Source organism: Tachypleus tridentatus, chromosome 2 (genome assembly GCF_004210375.1).
Source record: "Tachypleus tridentatus isolate NWPU-2018 chromosome 2, ASM421037v1, whole genome shotgun sequence".
NCBI lineage: Eukaryota > Metazoa > Arthropoda > Merostomata > Xiphosura > Limulidae > Tachypleus > Tachypleus tridentatus.
This window is the reverse complement of record NC_134826.1, coordinates 29370251-29387623: the sequence shown is the minus strand read 5'-3', so window position 1 is coordinate 29387623 and position 17373 is coordinate 29370251. Positions and strand designations below refer to the sequence as shown.

At 30.3% G+C, this 17373-nt stretch overlaps 1 protein-coding gene across 4 annotated transcripts in view; it reads right to left on the bottom strand.

Annotated features, from left to right (window-relative positions):
• LOC143240134 (tyrosine-protein kinase JAK2-like) overlaps window positions 1-17373 on the bottom strand; it is a 144190-nt gene that overhangs the window by 70706 nt on the left and 56111 nt on the right. For 3 of the 4 annotated variants that reach the window (XM_076482077.1, XM_076482069.1, XM_076482087.1), the window contains 3 exons: window positions 10453-10754; window positions 9558-9805; window positions 8354-8611 (listed from right to left, as the gene is read on the bottom strand). In XM_076482077.1, coding sequence (XP_076338192.1) covers window positions 8354-8611; window positions 9558-9805; window positions 10453-10754 — 808 coding nt within the window. The remainder of the gene's footprint in view (window positions 1-8353; window positions 8612-9557; window positions 9806-10452; window positions 10755-17373) is intronic. The other variant, XM_076482097.1, reaches the window with a different exon arrangement.

The window sequence follows — 17373 nt, the reverse complement described above, 5'->3', positions numbered from 1 at the left end:
ATATGAAATTACAAACACTTAGAAGTACGAAATTTAAGGCAGGCATGAGAAAAACGTGAGTGGCTCGACATATCAATCCAGCTGAGCAGCCTCCAACAGAATATTGCAGGTATGAGAAGAGTCATCCTAAAAGGGTCAAGGAAAAGTCAATGCTCCATGAAAATAGATCCTCAACATCAAACTGAGAATAAAGTGGTTGAATACCTCCAAGATTTGTGTAACAATAGAAGAAACAGATGCAAAGCTAAAAGTAAAAAAAAAGAACTTGAAGACAAGAGCATTGACAAGATGTAGTGGTAATTGCCATCATGAAGACCTCAGATAGAAGACTTTACACCACATTCATGAGATACAGAATATAAAGGGGAAACAGAGGGAGAAAGACAAGTAACAAAAAAAGGAGAAAGGGTAGGGGGAGAAAGAAAGAGGAGAGATAGGTTATGGGTAAATATCTGAATTACCCATTTGTCAAATAATGAACTTAGAGACCAAAGTTCAATGAATAAAGCCAGAAGGGCTCCCATAGAGATAGATCTGACACACTATTTACCAAACAAAGGTTTATGACCCTGACAATGAGTAGTAGAAGGTTGGGAAGTAACAGAAGGCCAGAAAACTAAAATGAGAAAGGAAGACGTGGATTCAGCAGGTCTAGAAATAGGAGAAGTATGGTATAGTTGAGAAAGAAGAAAAACCATAGGAAACAAAGAAGAATGAGGTCAAACTACCTCCACCCAGTTCTTGAGTACAAAGACCATAGGGTGTAGAAACAAAGATCACAAAGATAAGCATGAGGGAGATGTACATTACTTAGGAGAGCATCCCATCCCAACAGCACAGGAACCAAGGAAACAAACAGAGCAGAAAAAAGTAGTACTGGTCTATGTGTTGAAAATAACAGAACAAACCTTTCCAGATAACCTCTCCTGAGGATAAAACACCTCAGACATAAGGTGAAGTGATGAAAAGTAACACAGGAGAAAGGATACAAAGGCACAAAAATTTAGTATTAGAAAGTGAAATAAGAAAAGGAGTCCACCCCAAAACAGAAAAAAACAATTCCAAAGACCACAAGTTGAGGAACAGAAATGAAAAATGGCTATAAGTCAAATCAGAAGAAAGAAGTAGATAAGGAAGGTGAGTCATATTAATACAGATGTGAAGGTGTTTGAAAAATGAATCTACACAGACCCTAATGTCACATACATGAAGGAAGACAAAGCAGTCTTGAGTATAAATGTTATGTTGTAAAATATAGGATAAATAAAAAAGACAAAAGAAAAGAGAATATAAAACATACCTGCAAAATCATACTGAAGAAGAGATTAAAAGAGTGAAGATTTTATTCTGACTAGAAAAACATTTGTTGAGAAATATAGTCTATCACACTTATCACACCCACATTAGGGAGAAGGAACATTGACTAAATGGATGAAAGGAGGAAAGCATGTATGAAGGAAACCACTATCTGTTGAATAATGGCTGTCGTGTTTCACAGATAATTATTTCTAATATCCACACAACAGACACAGATTACATGTTAAGAATAGTGTCACTATTATGGTTCAAAGTATAAATTTCCATATTCTGAGAAGTCATAATGGTTAAGCATGGAAAAAAAAAAGATTATTCTGTTTTTCCATAGTTATAAAAGAAACCAGCAAAACTTAAACAAAATTGAACTTTGATAAACTGCAGCAAATTCAATGTTATTGATTACTAATTTTGAAAAAATTTGTTGGCAATGCCAAGGAAAAGAATGAGGTTATTTCAAACTAAAGTGCTTAATTAAAGAAGTTACTGTGTTAGGAGATTGTGTTGCTCTTCTGTTGATGGAGAGCTATTGTGGCATAATAATGTCATCATGCAGTTCACATTAAACATGATTATTTTGGTGGGAGTTAGTTCAAAGTTGCTGACATGAAAATGTCATAAACAGATGCATGAGAAATGAAGCTAGTCTGTGTGAAGAGGTGAGATATCATCTTGGAAGTACCTCCTCCTCTCTTCCCAAAGTGACAACACATTCTAACAGACAATTACTCATTATTTATTCTTTTAACCAAAATTATTAGTTTTATAACTTTCCAGTTACACTTAAATGCTCTCAAAATACAGTGAAAGCCATTTATTGCAATCAGAAAGTAATATGTAAACAAAAGATAAAATTATAAGCACACAACTATTGAATTGCAATCACGTCATGCTTGAATACTGAGGATCATGGTAAATTGTTTTATTTAAATTTTTTTCATTTATGTTTTCTTATCTAAGCTAATAGAGTTCTAAATTTTTACACTTCAGTTACTTTTATATCAATAATTAAAATGATACATAAAAAACAATAAATTTAAAACTTATATCCAGAATTTTGTCTTTTTCAAGCTTTTATGCTCATGAGAAAGAAGTTCTGACTAAGCCTACTGTTTGTAATGAATGGTTGTTCATCAGATTTTTTTAAATTCATATATTTATTATACAAACAAGGCCACAAACTAAAAAAAAAACAGAACATCCTAAAAAGCTATAACTTAAATGACTTTCTAACTAAACTATAAATGGATTAAAATCATTCTGGTTAAGCTAAGCTTCAACAATGACAGGCAATGAAACTCGGAACAAATTTTTCAAAAACCTGCCATGTGTATGATTCTAGTTTCTTTGCATTCAATCAGTTGGAACCTTCTCTTTCTGTTGGTTATAAATACTCAACTAGCAAATGTCAGAAAGAAGTAATGCCACTTTTGAAAGACAGGATTTGCTAGGAGAAATAATAGCATGTGGGTTTCACTTTACAGCATATATCTTAGTAAAACCAGAAGTTTAGAGGCTATGAATTCATATTTAACTTTGGGCTTTCTGAAAGAGTACAATTTATGGAAACTTATAAGATCATAAAGGGTAAACCTAAAATGAGCAATTATGTGGAAGAAATTCTCCTAATACAAAGAAATCAAGTGTAAATTTAAATATTTCCTTTTAAAATTAAGAAATTAATAGAACTTGTATAACATTAAAATTTGATTTATAATCTATTTTTGAGGCCATGTTTACTAGGTGTTTGAATTGGAATTAAGCATAAAGCTACACCATGGTGTGATCTGTCCAACATGGGTATCAAAACTGGGTTTCTAACAATGCGAGTCCACAGACATACTGCTGTGCCACTGAGGATACATGTTCACTGAAATACATTTATCAGTATTTTACTTACAATTTCAATGCAACTACAGGGTGTTCAGAAAGTCACTGTGAACTTACATATTTCAATATAGAATACGGGAGGTAAATATGAATGACAATTATAAGCAATGTTAAAAGTGACCCCCGTTGGCATCAATACAGGCTTGGATCCTTCTTACTTTGTTTCTAAACACCGCTATTAGTTACTGGCTTGAAATAGACTGAATGAATGCTGTTATTGCTGCTTTCAAAACTGCACAGTGACTCTCTGAAGATTGTAAAAGATTGTAATGCACTCTTTTACTCTACCTATACACAAGGTTAAGGCCCTCTAACATTTCAATTAATATTTAACTGATAATCATTCCCTTATATTAGTAAGATACTAAACAAATGTCTAATTATTTATTTAAACAATTTTAAAATTACAATGTAAGAAATTCATATACACAAATCAAATAAGCTACAGAATGTCACCTTGTTTTGTTATTCCCCTTAGTTACAACATATACATGAATGCTCAGAAATATATTTTTAAATAATTATGTTTCTATAGAAAAAAATAAGGTAAATAAATTTTTCCTACAAAATTGATCACTTATTCTCATATTGTAAATTAAACTGTCTTTATATAAAACTTACATAACAGGCAAATAACATTACTGAAACATTTTCATATTTAATTACCCCACCATACAAAATTTGCAACATATATCAAAATGTTCTTTAGAGATACTGACAAATATTTGCTCTGTTACCCTCATTTACCATTCACTTAAGGCTAATAAAAATATACATGTACCACACATGAAAGTGTCACAATGACTTATCAGTAAATCACATTACATCATATGCACACCACTTTTAGAGAATCTTGTCTCTATTAACAGCATACAGCAAAGTTATATCTAACAAAGTACTAAAACAGGAGCTTCAAAACAAATCTAATAATTGCTTAAAAATCTGAAGTTGAATTTCCTTTATTATAATTTTGGAACAAAATTGCTTCTTAACTGATTTTCCAAACTGCATATTATTTCAGTTTGCACAATTGAAAAAAAAAATCTACCTGAAGTATTTTGAACACAGATAGATAATAAAATATCCAAAACAATGCCCCTACTCCTTATGTTTGTGATATGTTCTTACAGGACTGCTTTAAAGTTGTCATAACAAACCTTAATTATACAAGCAATAAGGCAATAAGTCCTATCAATAAATTCAACCCTATCTATACTTACATTATTTATTCACATTTATATTAACTGAATTTTAATACCATTATCAGTATACTTTCTGCTTTTTACCAGTTAAACATCTGACTGGTGAGTTTAACAGAATTACTCTTAATTTGATATCTAAAGAGACCCCTCTAAAATACTATCTATGAAGTAATTTTATTTACATGTTGAGAAATATAATTGGGTATATCTGATCTTCAATGGTTTCTAGTTTTTCAACTTTAACAGCTACTTGTCAATCTAACTTTCTTTATTCATGTCTTTCACCTAAAATACTTTTTTACTTCCACAAAATTTTCTGTTAACTTAGAAATATAGATTACTGTATATTTTATGTAGATAATACTTTCTTATAGGTTGTAATGGTCTGCTTCAAGTTTAAGAGCATTATAATATACTGTAGCAGACAGTTGGTGTTGTTTGTTAACCCACAATTCATTGTGAGTTTAGCACAGTGTGGTTAAGTAGTATTGTGTATTACAGGTTTAGAGATGGGTTTAATATAAACAATGACTGATAGTCCTTCTTCAAGATCACTCAAGTTTCTTCCTGAAGATACACAAACATTTGATACAGACTGGTTTAACTGCACTTTACATTCAAAGTTAACTTTCTGAGAATGTATTATACCATTGTTGTTGCTACCAACCTTAAACAAACCAAAAGAAACTCACTAATTTCCACAGGACAAAATATCTTCATCTATCTAGTTTAGTTTCTGACCAAAGCTAGGACAAAAAACTCACAGAGTTGTCAAAATGTTCAACTGGATATTCCTGTATAAAAGATGATGTTCACAAAGTCCAGACATATGCTTGCCAAAAATCACTAAAACAGGCTGCAAGAACATCAAAATGTTTATACATCTAGATGGTGAAGAAGTTATTGAAGCAGAAACTACATACCTTGGGACATGTCCAGCTTCATACACTATTAAGTATAATATACCATTACTTAAGAAGGAATAACAAGAGGAAGATGTCTACCAGAAGTCATATGAACATCTTTTGCAGGAGAGTAATGATGACCCAAAGAGAGGTAAGTGCTTTCAAACTTAAGTTACTGTTTGATAATTCCAGCCATTTCTTCCAAATAATGTTGAATCATAATGGTCAACAACAACTGGAAAAACATTACAGTGAAGACATTATCATTCACACTCAAAGAAGGCAATCGCAATCTAGCACTGTAGTGAACAGAGTGACCTTAACAGAATCAGTCCAGGCATATTATAAACTAAAGGAGCTTTTCAAGGATAACCCAATGGAACTTGTTTCTCAAAACAAGTGTGCTCCACATGCTGTTGTTGGCATTTTGAGGAGAAAATGGCAGTTATTCCCATCGTTGAGCAGTATTACATCAAAAGTAGAAAATATGAGAGCATTAAACAACTGTATTTCTCCACTTTTGGGAATTTTTTTTGTAGCTTCTGAATTCAGAAGCATTCAAAACAGTAGATTCAGAGTTCCAGCCAACAGAGAAGCTAGAGCACAGAATTTTAGCTTTATTATTAGTAAAAATATTTTATTATAATACACATTACATATGTAAGAGGAGATGAATACTAAATATTTATATTAGTTGTAATACTTAGGATATTTTACTGCACCTTTCCTGTTAACAAGGTAGCCTAATTTAGCCTAAGAATAGCCTACTATTCAACATAAACCATGACTATCATGTACCCTTTAGTGAGTATCACACAACTCTCAAATAACTGTGCAATAAATTACAAGTTTATTGAAAACACTTAATACATATTTTAAAAGATGAAATAAATATTTTTTTGTATATGATATTTTTGTGTACCATATTTAGTAACATTTATAAGTTATTAGTACTTGTATATAAAAAAAGGGTGATGAAATATTCTACCACAGATGAGAAAGAATTAATGTTCTGTTTGTTTTTTTAAATCCAACTGGTACATTGTTTTATCTTTTTTTTAATTTTTATTTCATAACATCAAAATTTTACTACATTTACATATACTGAAAATTAGCAAATCAGACACACACAAAACCAATAAAAAATTGAGAAAAAGATAAGAGGAAGGAAAAAAACAAACTACAATGAGTGGTTATGATGTTTCTGAAAACACTGATAGTACTACTGCAAAGTCATACAAAGAAGAATCCAATCTGCCAGATGAGGTTTCTGAAGTTCAAGCCAATAAAAATATTAGTCTAGCTGTAGAAAACACAAGCAGAAATAACTTCAGCAAAGCACAAACAACAATGAAAAACTGTGGTCTACATACACAGCTTACTGGCCAGATATGATATTAGAAATTCAAAATTGCTATATAAAAACCATTCTTTGTACATGATTCACTAAAATCTTTAAACATTACTGTTAAGGAAGGGAAAAAATTATAACTAGAAAACAACAGCTGGCATCAGAAAGGAAGTGAGGGAAAACCCAAGTTGTTTGAGGGTCAGAGAGCATCTGAGACACTTGGAAAACTGCTGTGTTCATGCAGAAGCCATTCACCATATGCAAATATCTGTACCCATTTAAAAAATCAGAGGGCTGCACAAAAGAATGCCTTTTTTTATGTTCAGGAGTACAGCAATGAAGTTCCTCATTAGTCAATGGCTACTGGCAGAAACAAGGATGAACAATCTTAAGAAGAGTGCAAGATTAATATCACTGAAATGTTCATTAAAGGCTAATACAATTCATTTACAATATAATTATTTATGTTTCTGATGGTATTGTTCTTATGATGAAAAGCCAATTACACTCATATTTTCACATTACATGCTACTCTTAGTAGCTGTAAAGTTGATTGTTTTCAGGTAGTCATAATTGCTAAATGGCATTTTAAGGTACAAAAATAATGGTGTGACAATATAAGGTAATTTATCTGTAATATTTCTTCAATACAAAATCAAACATATATACTTCTTATGATAAAGCATATGTTAACAACTAGTACCAACTATTTTAGTAAAGATTAATTTTAAGTACTACAAATGAGTCTGTTTTTTGTTCTTCATTGCCTGAAAGTTATAAATGAACAGCATACTAAATAATAAAGACAACTATATGTACAAACTCCTAAACAACTCATCCTTAAAAAGCTTAAGAGGACACTTTGCAGATGTAAAAGGTTACACATTAAGTTTTATGTTAAAAGTGGTCTACAAAGATTTTTTCATTGAATAATGACCGTACAGTCATATATTGATGCACATGTCTAGAGAAATATTACTGCTGCAGTTACTACAAGTCTCAGATCAGTATTGTTGCTAAAGAATTTTTGGGCTTTTAACACAAAGTTAACTAAAGATAACAGAGCAAAACATGATGCTTGGATGATGATCATTTGTTCAAACTACCTCTAACATTTATGTATGATGGGGTACTTAAAACTCACAAATAAGGGCTATTTTTAAGTATTTGTCATTTACCTATAACTCTTAGTAAATGAGAAAATAAAAATACAATGTAATATACAAGTAAAACAGCTTTTAACTTCTTGAGGTTAACTCATGAAGTTTCTATCCTACCTCTGAAAAATGAAATCTATGAAATTGTACAATATAAAAAGTGAATGTTTAAATGAAAAAATCTGAGAAATGCATTTCACTGTATGAAAAACTACAGAACTAGTTTATTAAAAAACAATGAAGTATGCAAGTTAGTTGCTGTAGTACCTTTCACAAATAACAAGTTTATCATGTAATGAACAGAACAAAATCATAACATGTTAATTTTTTTTGGGTAAAATATACACTTTTTTTTTCTTATTTTAATTAAAAATTTGTTAAGTATCAAGAAGACATTAATACTATTTCTACTGTTAAATATTTTTATTATATCTTGAATTATACATTCCACATGTGAAATAGAAATGTTAGTGTCACTTTAATAACTAATTAAAGCACAACATGAAAACCTATTTAACAATATATTTATCTCACCAAATACCACAGTGCTTTGGCCACATGAATAGTAGATTCTACTAAGTCTACTTGTTTTAAAGTTGATTTGGATGACTGAAGATACTTGTCAAGTGGACCAAGAGGAAGGTACTCCATTACCAAAGACAAAGGATGTGCAAGAGAAACCCCAACAGTAGAAACAATGGCTTCACTTTGCCAGAACAGTATTTTGTCACATTGAATCAGAAACTCCTGAAATGTAAGTATGCTTCTTGAGTCTTCTAATATGTACAACCACTAAGAATATGTCAAAGAATTAAAGGTCAGAAAAAAATTGTGATATTTATTTTATATCAAAGAAATAAGATTAGAGCACAGAAATAACAAAAAAAAAAACTGAAGCAATAGCTTGGTAAGAACTTTTTCTACAACAAACACAAAACAAGTCACAGTTAGAGAGCCTGATGGGATTTCAATATTTATATTGCTTCAGGAAATGTTAAACACTATATTAAAAAGTCCAGGAGGCAATCATGTTTTATTCTGCTTAGTTTTTTTCACAAAACTGTAAGTTAAATAAAGTTCACAGTGAGCAAATAGAAAAAGGGTTTACACTAATGTGCAAGGCATACAGTAAGTCTATAAACATCTTTCAAGTATCATCTGCTCACAGCTGTAAAAGGATTTTGGATACAAGTAAAACTTATCTAAAATACTGTATGCATGAGAAATAAGGTTAAAACAAGAAATCTGGTACCTTGCAAACTTCTATAAGTGTTTATCAAATGGAACAATTTCATATTACATTATCTATTAAACTTTCTTTAAACAGTTTGAATGGAAAACACTGACCACACAATCACTATTTATACACATATTGTACAAGATCAACAATGCTGTATATTAACTACAATCGAAATTCATTTCATTTCTTTTTCACTGCATAGCTTAGTGCAATTACTCTATGTACAGAATCTTTAAGTAGAGCTATCATATCAATATTGTTGCACTGAATAACCCAATTATATATATTTGAAATACTAATAATGGTCTTATAATTACATGCAAACCATCATTTGCTTGAAGTTGAATGTAAAATACAGTTATTGAAAGCATTTTTATATCAACATAAAATTGAGTTGTCAAAAAAAAAAAAAAAGGAGAAAGCAGTATATTGAGGATATATAACACCATATTTTGAAGATTGTTATACATGTTTCTAGAAATTCAGATGTACATGTACCTGCATGTTGTCTCTCATACAATGTTTTCTCAGTGTTTTAACTGCAACTTCTCTGCATTCTCCTTCGCTTCTTCTCAGCCGTGCATGATACACAACTGTGTACTGACCAGGATGTTCATATTCTTTGTGCTGGGGCAGTATCAAAGCATCATGAGGTATACATTGTGCTGAACAATTACATTCTCCTCTAATGGTCATATTTGGATTTTCACTAAATTCAGGGCGACATAAAAGCAGATGTGTCTTATCTGTAGAAATACAAAACATGTGTATAGTTATTTACAAGTCTTTCCCAATATACTTTAACACTACATGCTAATTGCTGTTTCTACAATTTTGATGACTTTCCACTAGATTTCCTATAAATATTTTTCATGACAACTATCATAAGACATTTTCTTTGTATTCTGTTATTCAATTATAACTGTACTATTTTAAAATTATTTATCAGTTCACTAAACTATATGCTGATTCATATTTCATAAAGTACATTAGGGTTATGCTACTCTTTTTAATTTTTGGTAAACAAATTACAGTGATGAAGAATTTTATCAATATTCATTTTTAATATGCTGTATTAAGTGAAGATAAAAATTGATGGTTATAAAGGTTAGACAATAGGCCATCTTTATTACAAGTAATCTTTTAATATTAACATATGACAGAGGATATTGATAAATCTTTTCATCACTTAGAACTTTTAAACTCTTCTAAGATAAACAAAAAATACTAGATTAAAAAAATATAATTATTTTACCAAAAAATAGTTTTACTGAAAAGTCCTTTACGACATTTCAGGTACAAAAAAAAAAAAGAAAGAAAAGTGACCAACATTAATAAACACAAATATCTGCAACTGTGAAACATTTCACAAAAATTAAAAAGCAAAACTCACCATATTCAGAAGGAGGAATACAATATTTCAGTTGTAAGTTACTATTACTCTGACTGTAATGAGCAATCAGCTGAGGAATTGTAGGAAAAACATCCTTCACATCATTCAAATTGTGTATATAGTAGTTTTCATTATAAATTTTTATTTGAAAAGTTTCAGGTCTTCTTTCAGTTTCATTCAAATTTTGAGAACAGCAAACATCTAATCTGAATTCCCCATAACACGATGTACTCTGACGAAGGATAAAACTACCCACTTCATAGTTTCGTTTCTCTTTCAGTTTCCGGTATGCAAATAGTGAGCTATTAAAAAAAAAAAATTTTCATACATCAATTTATTTTTCCAATGGAGAGGGACAAAATCAGATATATTTATTATCTTTAAAGTCAAAATAACTCTATTTTATAATTCGTACAACACTTACAAATACACAAAGTAATCTTATGTACGTGAACATTTTTTATACAAGAATACAAAGGTAAAGCATTTAGTTTTATATTTAACTTGGACTATGGACATATACATTATACACAAAAATATGCCAGAATCAATAAACATGAGATATACTTCCAGCAACAAAAGAAACACAAATATTCATACACAACAGATACTCAATAATACCTTCTTTCTCATGGAAGATATGTGACATACTGTATCAAACACTTTACCAGCAAATTGGGAAGAGGAAGTTAACAGCATCAAACACTTCCATCACAAATAGTTAATATTAAAAACATAACGGAAGAATATTATGATAGTCACCATAACAAATATATAAAAATACTTTTGCTGATCTACACTTTCCTAAAACATTACACACATGCACACACACACACACACACACACATACATATATATATATATATATATATATATATATAAAGCTACACATAAACAAATAATACAGCTGGGTAATAAACTATATTAAACAAGTACCTATGAACACTGATTACACCATCTAGATTCATGTTCAATTATCGAATGATTCAAATAATGATTAAATCTTTTGGTATCACAATAATTAAAATTAGTATTTCTGATTATTCTAATTATCTAAGTGACTGAAATATAGCATTGTGAATTCTAATCATTATTTTTTTATTACTTCGATTTTGTTCAACTTGGTCAATTAATGTCACTACATACAAAAATAATCAATTAAACTTAATATTTTGACTACCACTATTTCCAAGTAATCAAAATATTTTGACTAAGATTTTTCTTTATTATACTTTAAATTAAGGTTGATCAGCCATGAATCAACACAGCCTGGTGATTAGGGTGTTTGAATCATGATTTGAGGGTCACAGGTTGATTCCTATTGCCTCTTGCAATGCTCATCTTTTAGCTATAGGGACATTTATGTATTTTTCAACAGCTATAACAAAGCTACTATGGCTATCTATCTACCTTGGTTCTCAAGTTGATCTGTGAACCATAGGGAATGCAACCAAAGAGCATAGCCCACTTCCAACTCTTGTACTACTCTTTTACTAATGAATGTTGAAATCGATAAGAACATTATTAAAGCCCCTAAAGTATAAAGGATGAATAATACATTTATTGGCATCAGTATGACTCACATTGTTTTCCATCATGTTTTACATTTAAACTGTGGGGGTGTTATATTTTCTTACTGTTTTTTAGTTATGGCAAAGTTACTTTGGCTATCTATCACCATCCCTAATTTTAAAATACCGAGCAATGAATAGTGGGCTTTACCATGATGTTAAAACATTTCTACATCTCAAAGGGAAGAGAAATTTGGAGGCATCAAGTATCAAATCCACAACAAGTGATATACCATTCTAGCACCAGACCATGCTGGTCCATGAGGATATAATGTGATGGAAATCCTTATCATTGATAAGGAGTAGCTCAAGAGTCAGTGTTGCATAATGGTTGTGTATGCTCTTGTGAGCAGTTCAAAATTAGAGATAATGAGAAATAATCTCAGTACCCTTGCTATACCTTATACAACCTTGTTCAGCTTCAGATACATTTAAAATGAGCTCGTACACAATATGAGAGCTACAACTATTTTTTAGCCACAGCAAGAGGTATCAGTTATTTGTCGTTGCAGAAAGGCGAGTAGGGTTTGTGAACTGTGTTTTTCCTAATGCATTAAATCAATTACTTAAGCTTTTGTTTACTAAATGTATTCAAAAGATGAACTATGAAAACAACATTCATTATCTATTCCTACCTGCAAATACCAACATAAATTATTACTATCTAATGCTGTGAAAAATTAGTCAAAAAACACTGAAGAAATCAGTCACCTCACTACTTCACTTACATAATCACTTTGTCTAAGTACAACATGTGTACACATAAATAGATTAAACTGGTATGAACATAATACATGCTTAATTTTTTATGATGTTAAATTTCCTCAGTGTTTTATTTTATCAATGTACATCATATTACGGACATTATATCACTTTTTGAAATGACCAATTCCACAAAAATAAATCTCCAGATAAAAAAAGGACTTTTATTTTCTTATAAAGTAAAATAATCTCATCTTTCAATTCCTGAGTAGCCGATATGTTTAACTGATCCTCAATTTTCTAACAACCAAACTCACTGACATCCTTATGAAATTATAAGTTGTTTGTTGTTCCATACTCTCCTTTTTCTATTTCACACTTCTTAAAAGTTCAAAACTATACCATTTAAATAATTGATGTGTGTTTTGTCTGTATCTACAATTTGGTATTCATAATCCAGCAAAAGTTTTGAATACACAAAGAATTATTTTCCATTTATGGTACTCCAGGTTAAATAAAACTTTAAGCCATGTAATCTGTGTTGCTACAATTTTTCTATAATCTGCAAATCTTAGCATCTAGTCTGCAAGTTAATAAGGTATTTCTGGTTTATTCCTGAAAAAAAACCTTCCATCATTCTTTGTTTTAAATTCTGATTACAGATATGAACTCCTTGCAATATGTGAAATCTAAATTGCCTAGTTTGTGACTGAATTCATGCTATTTTGCTGGTTATGAGACAGCAAAACCTACACTATCATCCACAATCATGCACTAAACATGGTGGTGACTGCATACGTTATATAATACAGGATATGATTCCTCAGGTCTAGAAAGCTATTTTCTCCATGGTTTTGCAAGTTCTGCAACATTTCTTTATCATATTTCAGTGAATAATCCCAAATACACTTTCACCTTAAGGTTACTATATAAAGATCCCCTTTCAAACATGAAAATCAGCTGTTATACAAAATATCTGTACTCAAGATATGTCTGTGGACCAATGCCATCTGTCTGATTCAGACCCTAAATCATAGTATAAGGTGATGTTCATGTGAAAAATAAATATGCTTTTGTCCATCATACAATGGTATATTTGTCGTTACATAAAGGAAGAAATCATAATTTTGGGATTTTTGGAATTGTTTTTTTCCCTAACAAATATTTATAAAAGTATGAAATTAGACAAGTCTTTTCAAAAATGCTTTCATAAAAGCTAAAAAAAAAACAACACTAAATGACTGAACTTTATGTAGCAATTTTTTTGAAACTTTTTTGGATTTAGATTCAATTTCTTGTGCCTTTCCTTCAGAGAATGACCTTACTTTATATACCCTATATAAAATATATTTGATAATAAAATGAAACTCCTTGAAAATATTACTTGACAGAAGAGATAAAAAAATTTTTTTCCATAGATACTAAACTAATATTTATTTATCATAAGCCATTATTTTATTATCTTGGAAAAGCTATTTTTATCTTGTAAGGCCCATACAGGTAAATATTTAAATAAATGCCTCATATATGACCAGGCAAAAGTTTAATATAAAATACTTCAAACTGCTTTGCAAACCCTTGTGGACTGGTAAGAGTTTGTATTCTTCCTAAATTATTAATTTATTTGTTTAAACATGTATATTCTAAAACATGCACCAGTTCAAGAAAGTTTCATAATAAAATTTCATATCCCCAAAAACTTGTGTAAAAACAGAAACAAACATGAGATAAACAAGGTATTAATGTTTTATCTTTAACACTCCCTTGACGCTGTTACTAAAAGCATCTTTTTTCTCTGTGTGTCACAAGGTTTCAGTGCATTACATTTAAATTTTAATTAAACTAATTTTTAGTAAGGTATACAAATAAATATAGCAGAAAAATTTAGTAAAAAATCCATATGTTAATATGATACAAGTTTTACGTTCCTAATTTTTATAAGGCAATATTAAAACAAATCAGCAATATTTCCCTAACATGAGAACTGTAGCATTCTCTCTCTAGACATCCCCTCTTCTCTAATTTAGTTACCACTCTTCCAAGAAGTACAAAATGTAACAACTTATTCTTTATAATATTATCATTTCTCAGGCAAATCATTTTGTTTTTCGTAACCTACAATCTTATTTAGTTACAAAGTAATAAAATAGAAAATCAGACCACTATTGCCAATAGTTCTGTCTGACATATAATACTATATAATTTATATGTAATTTTCAATTACTTTTGTTGCATAGTTAGAAAAACAGTGATGAGTTATTATTAAATAAATAATCACTCAGTGTACTAATACCTTTTTTTTTTTTTTGTTAACCTGAAGACGACCTGGGAAAGTTGAAATATTGTTCTCTGCTTATCAATAAATGTGCTAATACCCATACCAGCCATTCTAAGATACTCTAATACCATTAGTATAGTAAAGTAAGTTTAATTAGGGTTAAGCTCCATTGACAGCTAACAGCAAATAAAATACCCAGACTTTGTTTCAATGTATATTCTTTATTAGAATAAAAGTAACTAAAACATAAAAATCAGAAACATTTGTTTAGTGACTTACAACTTACATGGTGTGAATATTAGTTAGAAATGGTTCAATGGGCAATAAAAGTTTTAGGTAGAAATAGATGTATTCTGTTATGAGTTTAAAGCTATTGTGGACAAACAAATGTAGTTCCATTACTTAATTTTTGTAACATATATTGGTGTACAGAAAGCATTAATATGAGAACAAAATGATCTAATAACAAATTATTGATTTTCTTGATTTTACACAAATGTTCAAATAGTTTAAATATTAAAGTCTAATTGAATCTATAGCATGCCTTTCTACATGTTCATTTGATATATTAAGTAGAAAAGTTTAACATTGAAAGAAAAGTAATATTGAAATAATTAAGTTAACTATAGTAAACAAAAGTTCTATCCAAGTTATGGATTGAAATAACAGATACACAGGATGACAAAATGATAATGAAAAATATAGGTACCATCCTTTGTCCCTTATTCATCTATGGTTGAAGTTATTCAGGTGTTATGTAATTCATCAGCATTACATGAACTGTACATTTGCAACATGAATTAAAACTTATATGGCATAAACACTGATTAGATATAAATTAAAGAGCAATAAATAGATGCATACTGTTACACATTTAAAGCTATTTATAATAAAAAAAATCCAATTTCAAGTTTTACAATTTTAATTCATTCTAGAAAGAAGAATAGGATAATTAAGTTGTTTTTTTTCACAGTTATGAAGTCAGTCAAATTGACCCACTTTGTTTAAAGTTAAGACATATAGAACAAATTTCAATACTTAGGCTTAAAAGCTTTATTTCTAAACTTGACAATTCATGGATATATTACTTTATTTAGTTTGAAATTGCTTATCCACATACTTGTAAATTAGTACAGTTATAGATTCTCAAGTGATTCCTTTCTTTAAATTAATTTCTTTTAGCTTCAGATCTGCAGCAAGAAACACCAGAAATGTACATCCAGATAATGTCATAAAGTTGAAAATGTAAAAACAAGGCTCAATTCCAGTCTAAAACCAATTAACACTAATACTAGGGATGTAACATTCAGTTGATGACAGTAGATAGCTCCCAGCCAACTCATATGTGGAGACTTGTGTTGGCTGGTCTTGCTCCAAACCAAACCAGTCACTCAGGCACTAACATTCAGGTGGTGATAAGAGGGAAAGTTGGGTAGTATAGGTGAAATACATAACAGAAGGAAAAAAGCATAACCCAAATCAAACAGAACATCTGAAATAAAACATTAGATGTTTGATGCCATTCTTAATAAGAAGGTCTTAAACTACTTCTGACAAATGCTAATGGAAAACAGGATTGTGAGGAGGAGGAAAGAACTGGGACAGAGGATAAGGTGGGAAGTGTGAGTAAAAATATATCTGACAAAACTCAGAAAAATCAAGGGTTTAATTAATAAATGATATAAAAGTGCACGAGTCTTTACAGTACGTGGAAGTGCAGCATACTAACCCCCATCTGTAATTAATCTACAAAATGTTCAGCATAGACCCCAATACCAGGCAAAAGAGCATACTCAAAAACTCAGAACTAGATGCTGCAATTAATAAGGTAGGGAATGGATTGAATACCACAAGTGATAAAGAAACAAACATAACACATCTGCAACAGATCTAGGTGCTTCAACAAGCTTCAAACATTCCTGCAAAGCAAAGAAATGTGGAGATGGGGAGGAGAAAAGATGTCCAAGTCTGCATCATTCTAATTGCTCTGGTAGGGATAGAATAGTTTGAAGATCAGGGTATTACTTGGCCTTCATGACAAAAACCAACTTCCAATAAACCACAGCCAACTCTTCCTCTGCCAGTTATGAAACAACTGCAGCTGTTGTCAGTGGCTGTTAAATACCAGTAGTACTGATAGCCAATATAGTTTTGACACTAAATTGTGAATTCATAAATACTGACTTACCAATAACTGAGTGAGAAATATATTTCACAATCAAACAAAGAAATCCAACTTGATAGTGGATTATAAGCAATACTTTGAAATATTAAAATCAGTTAAATCAATACTTTCAAACTGCACTGAAAAAGAAAAACCAAGGTTTAAAATAAACCACTAGATCTTATAATGGACTTACTAATTATTTA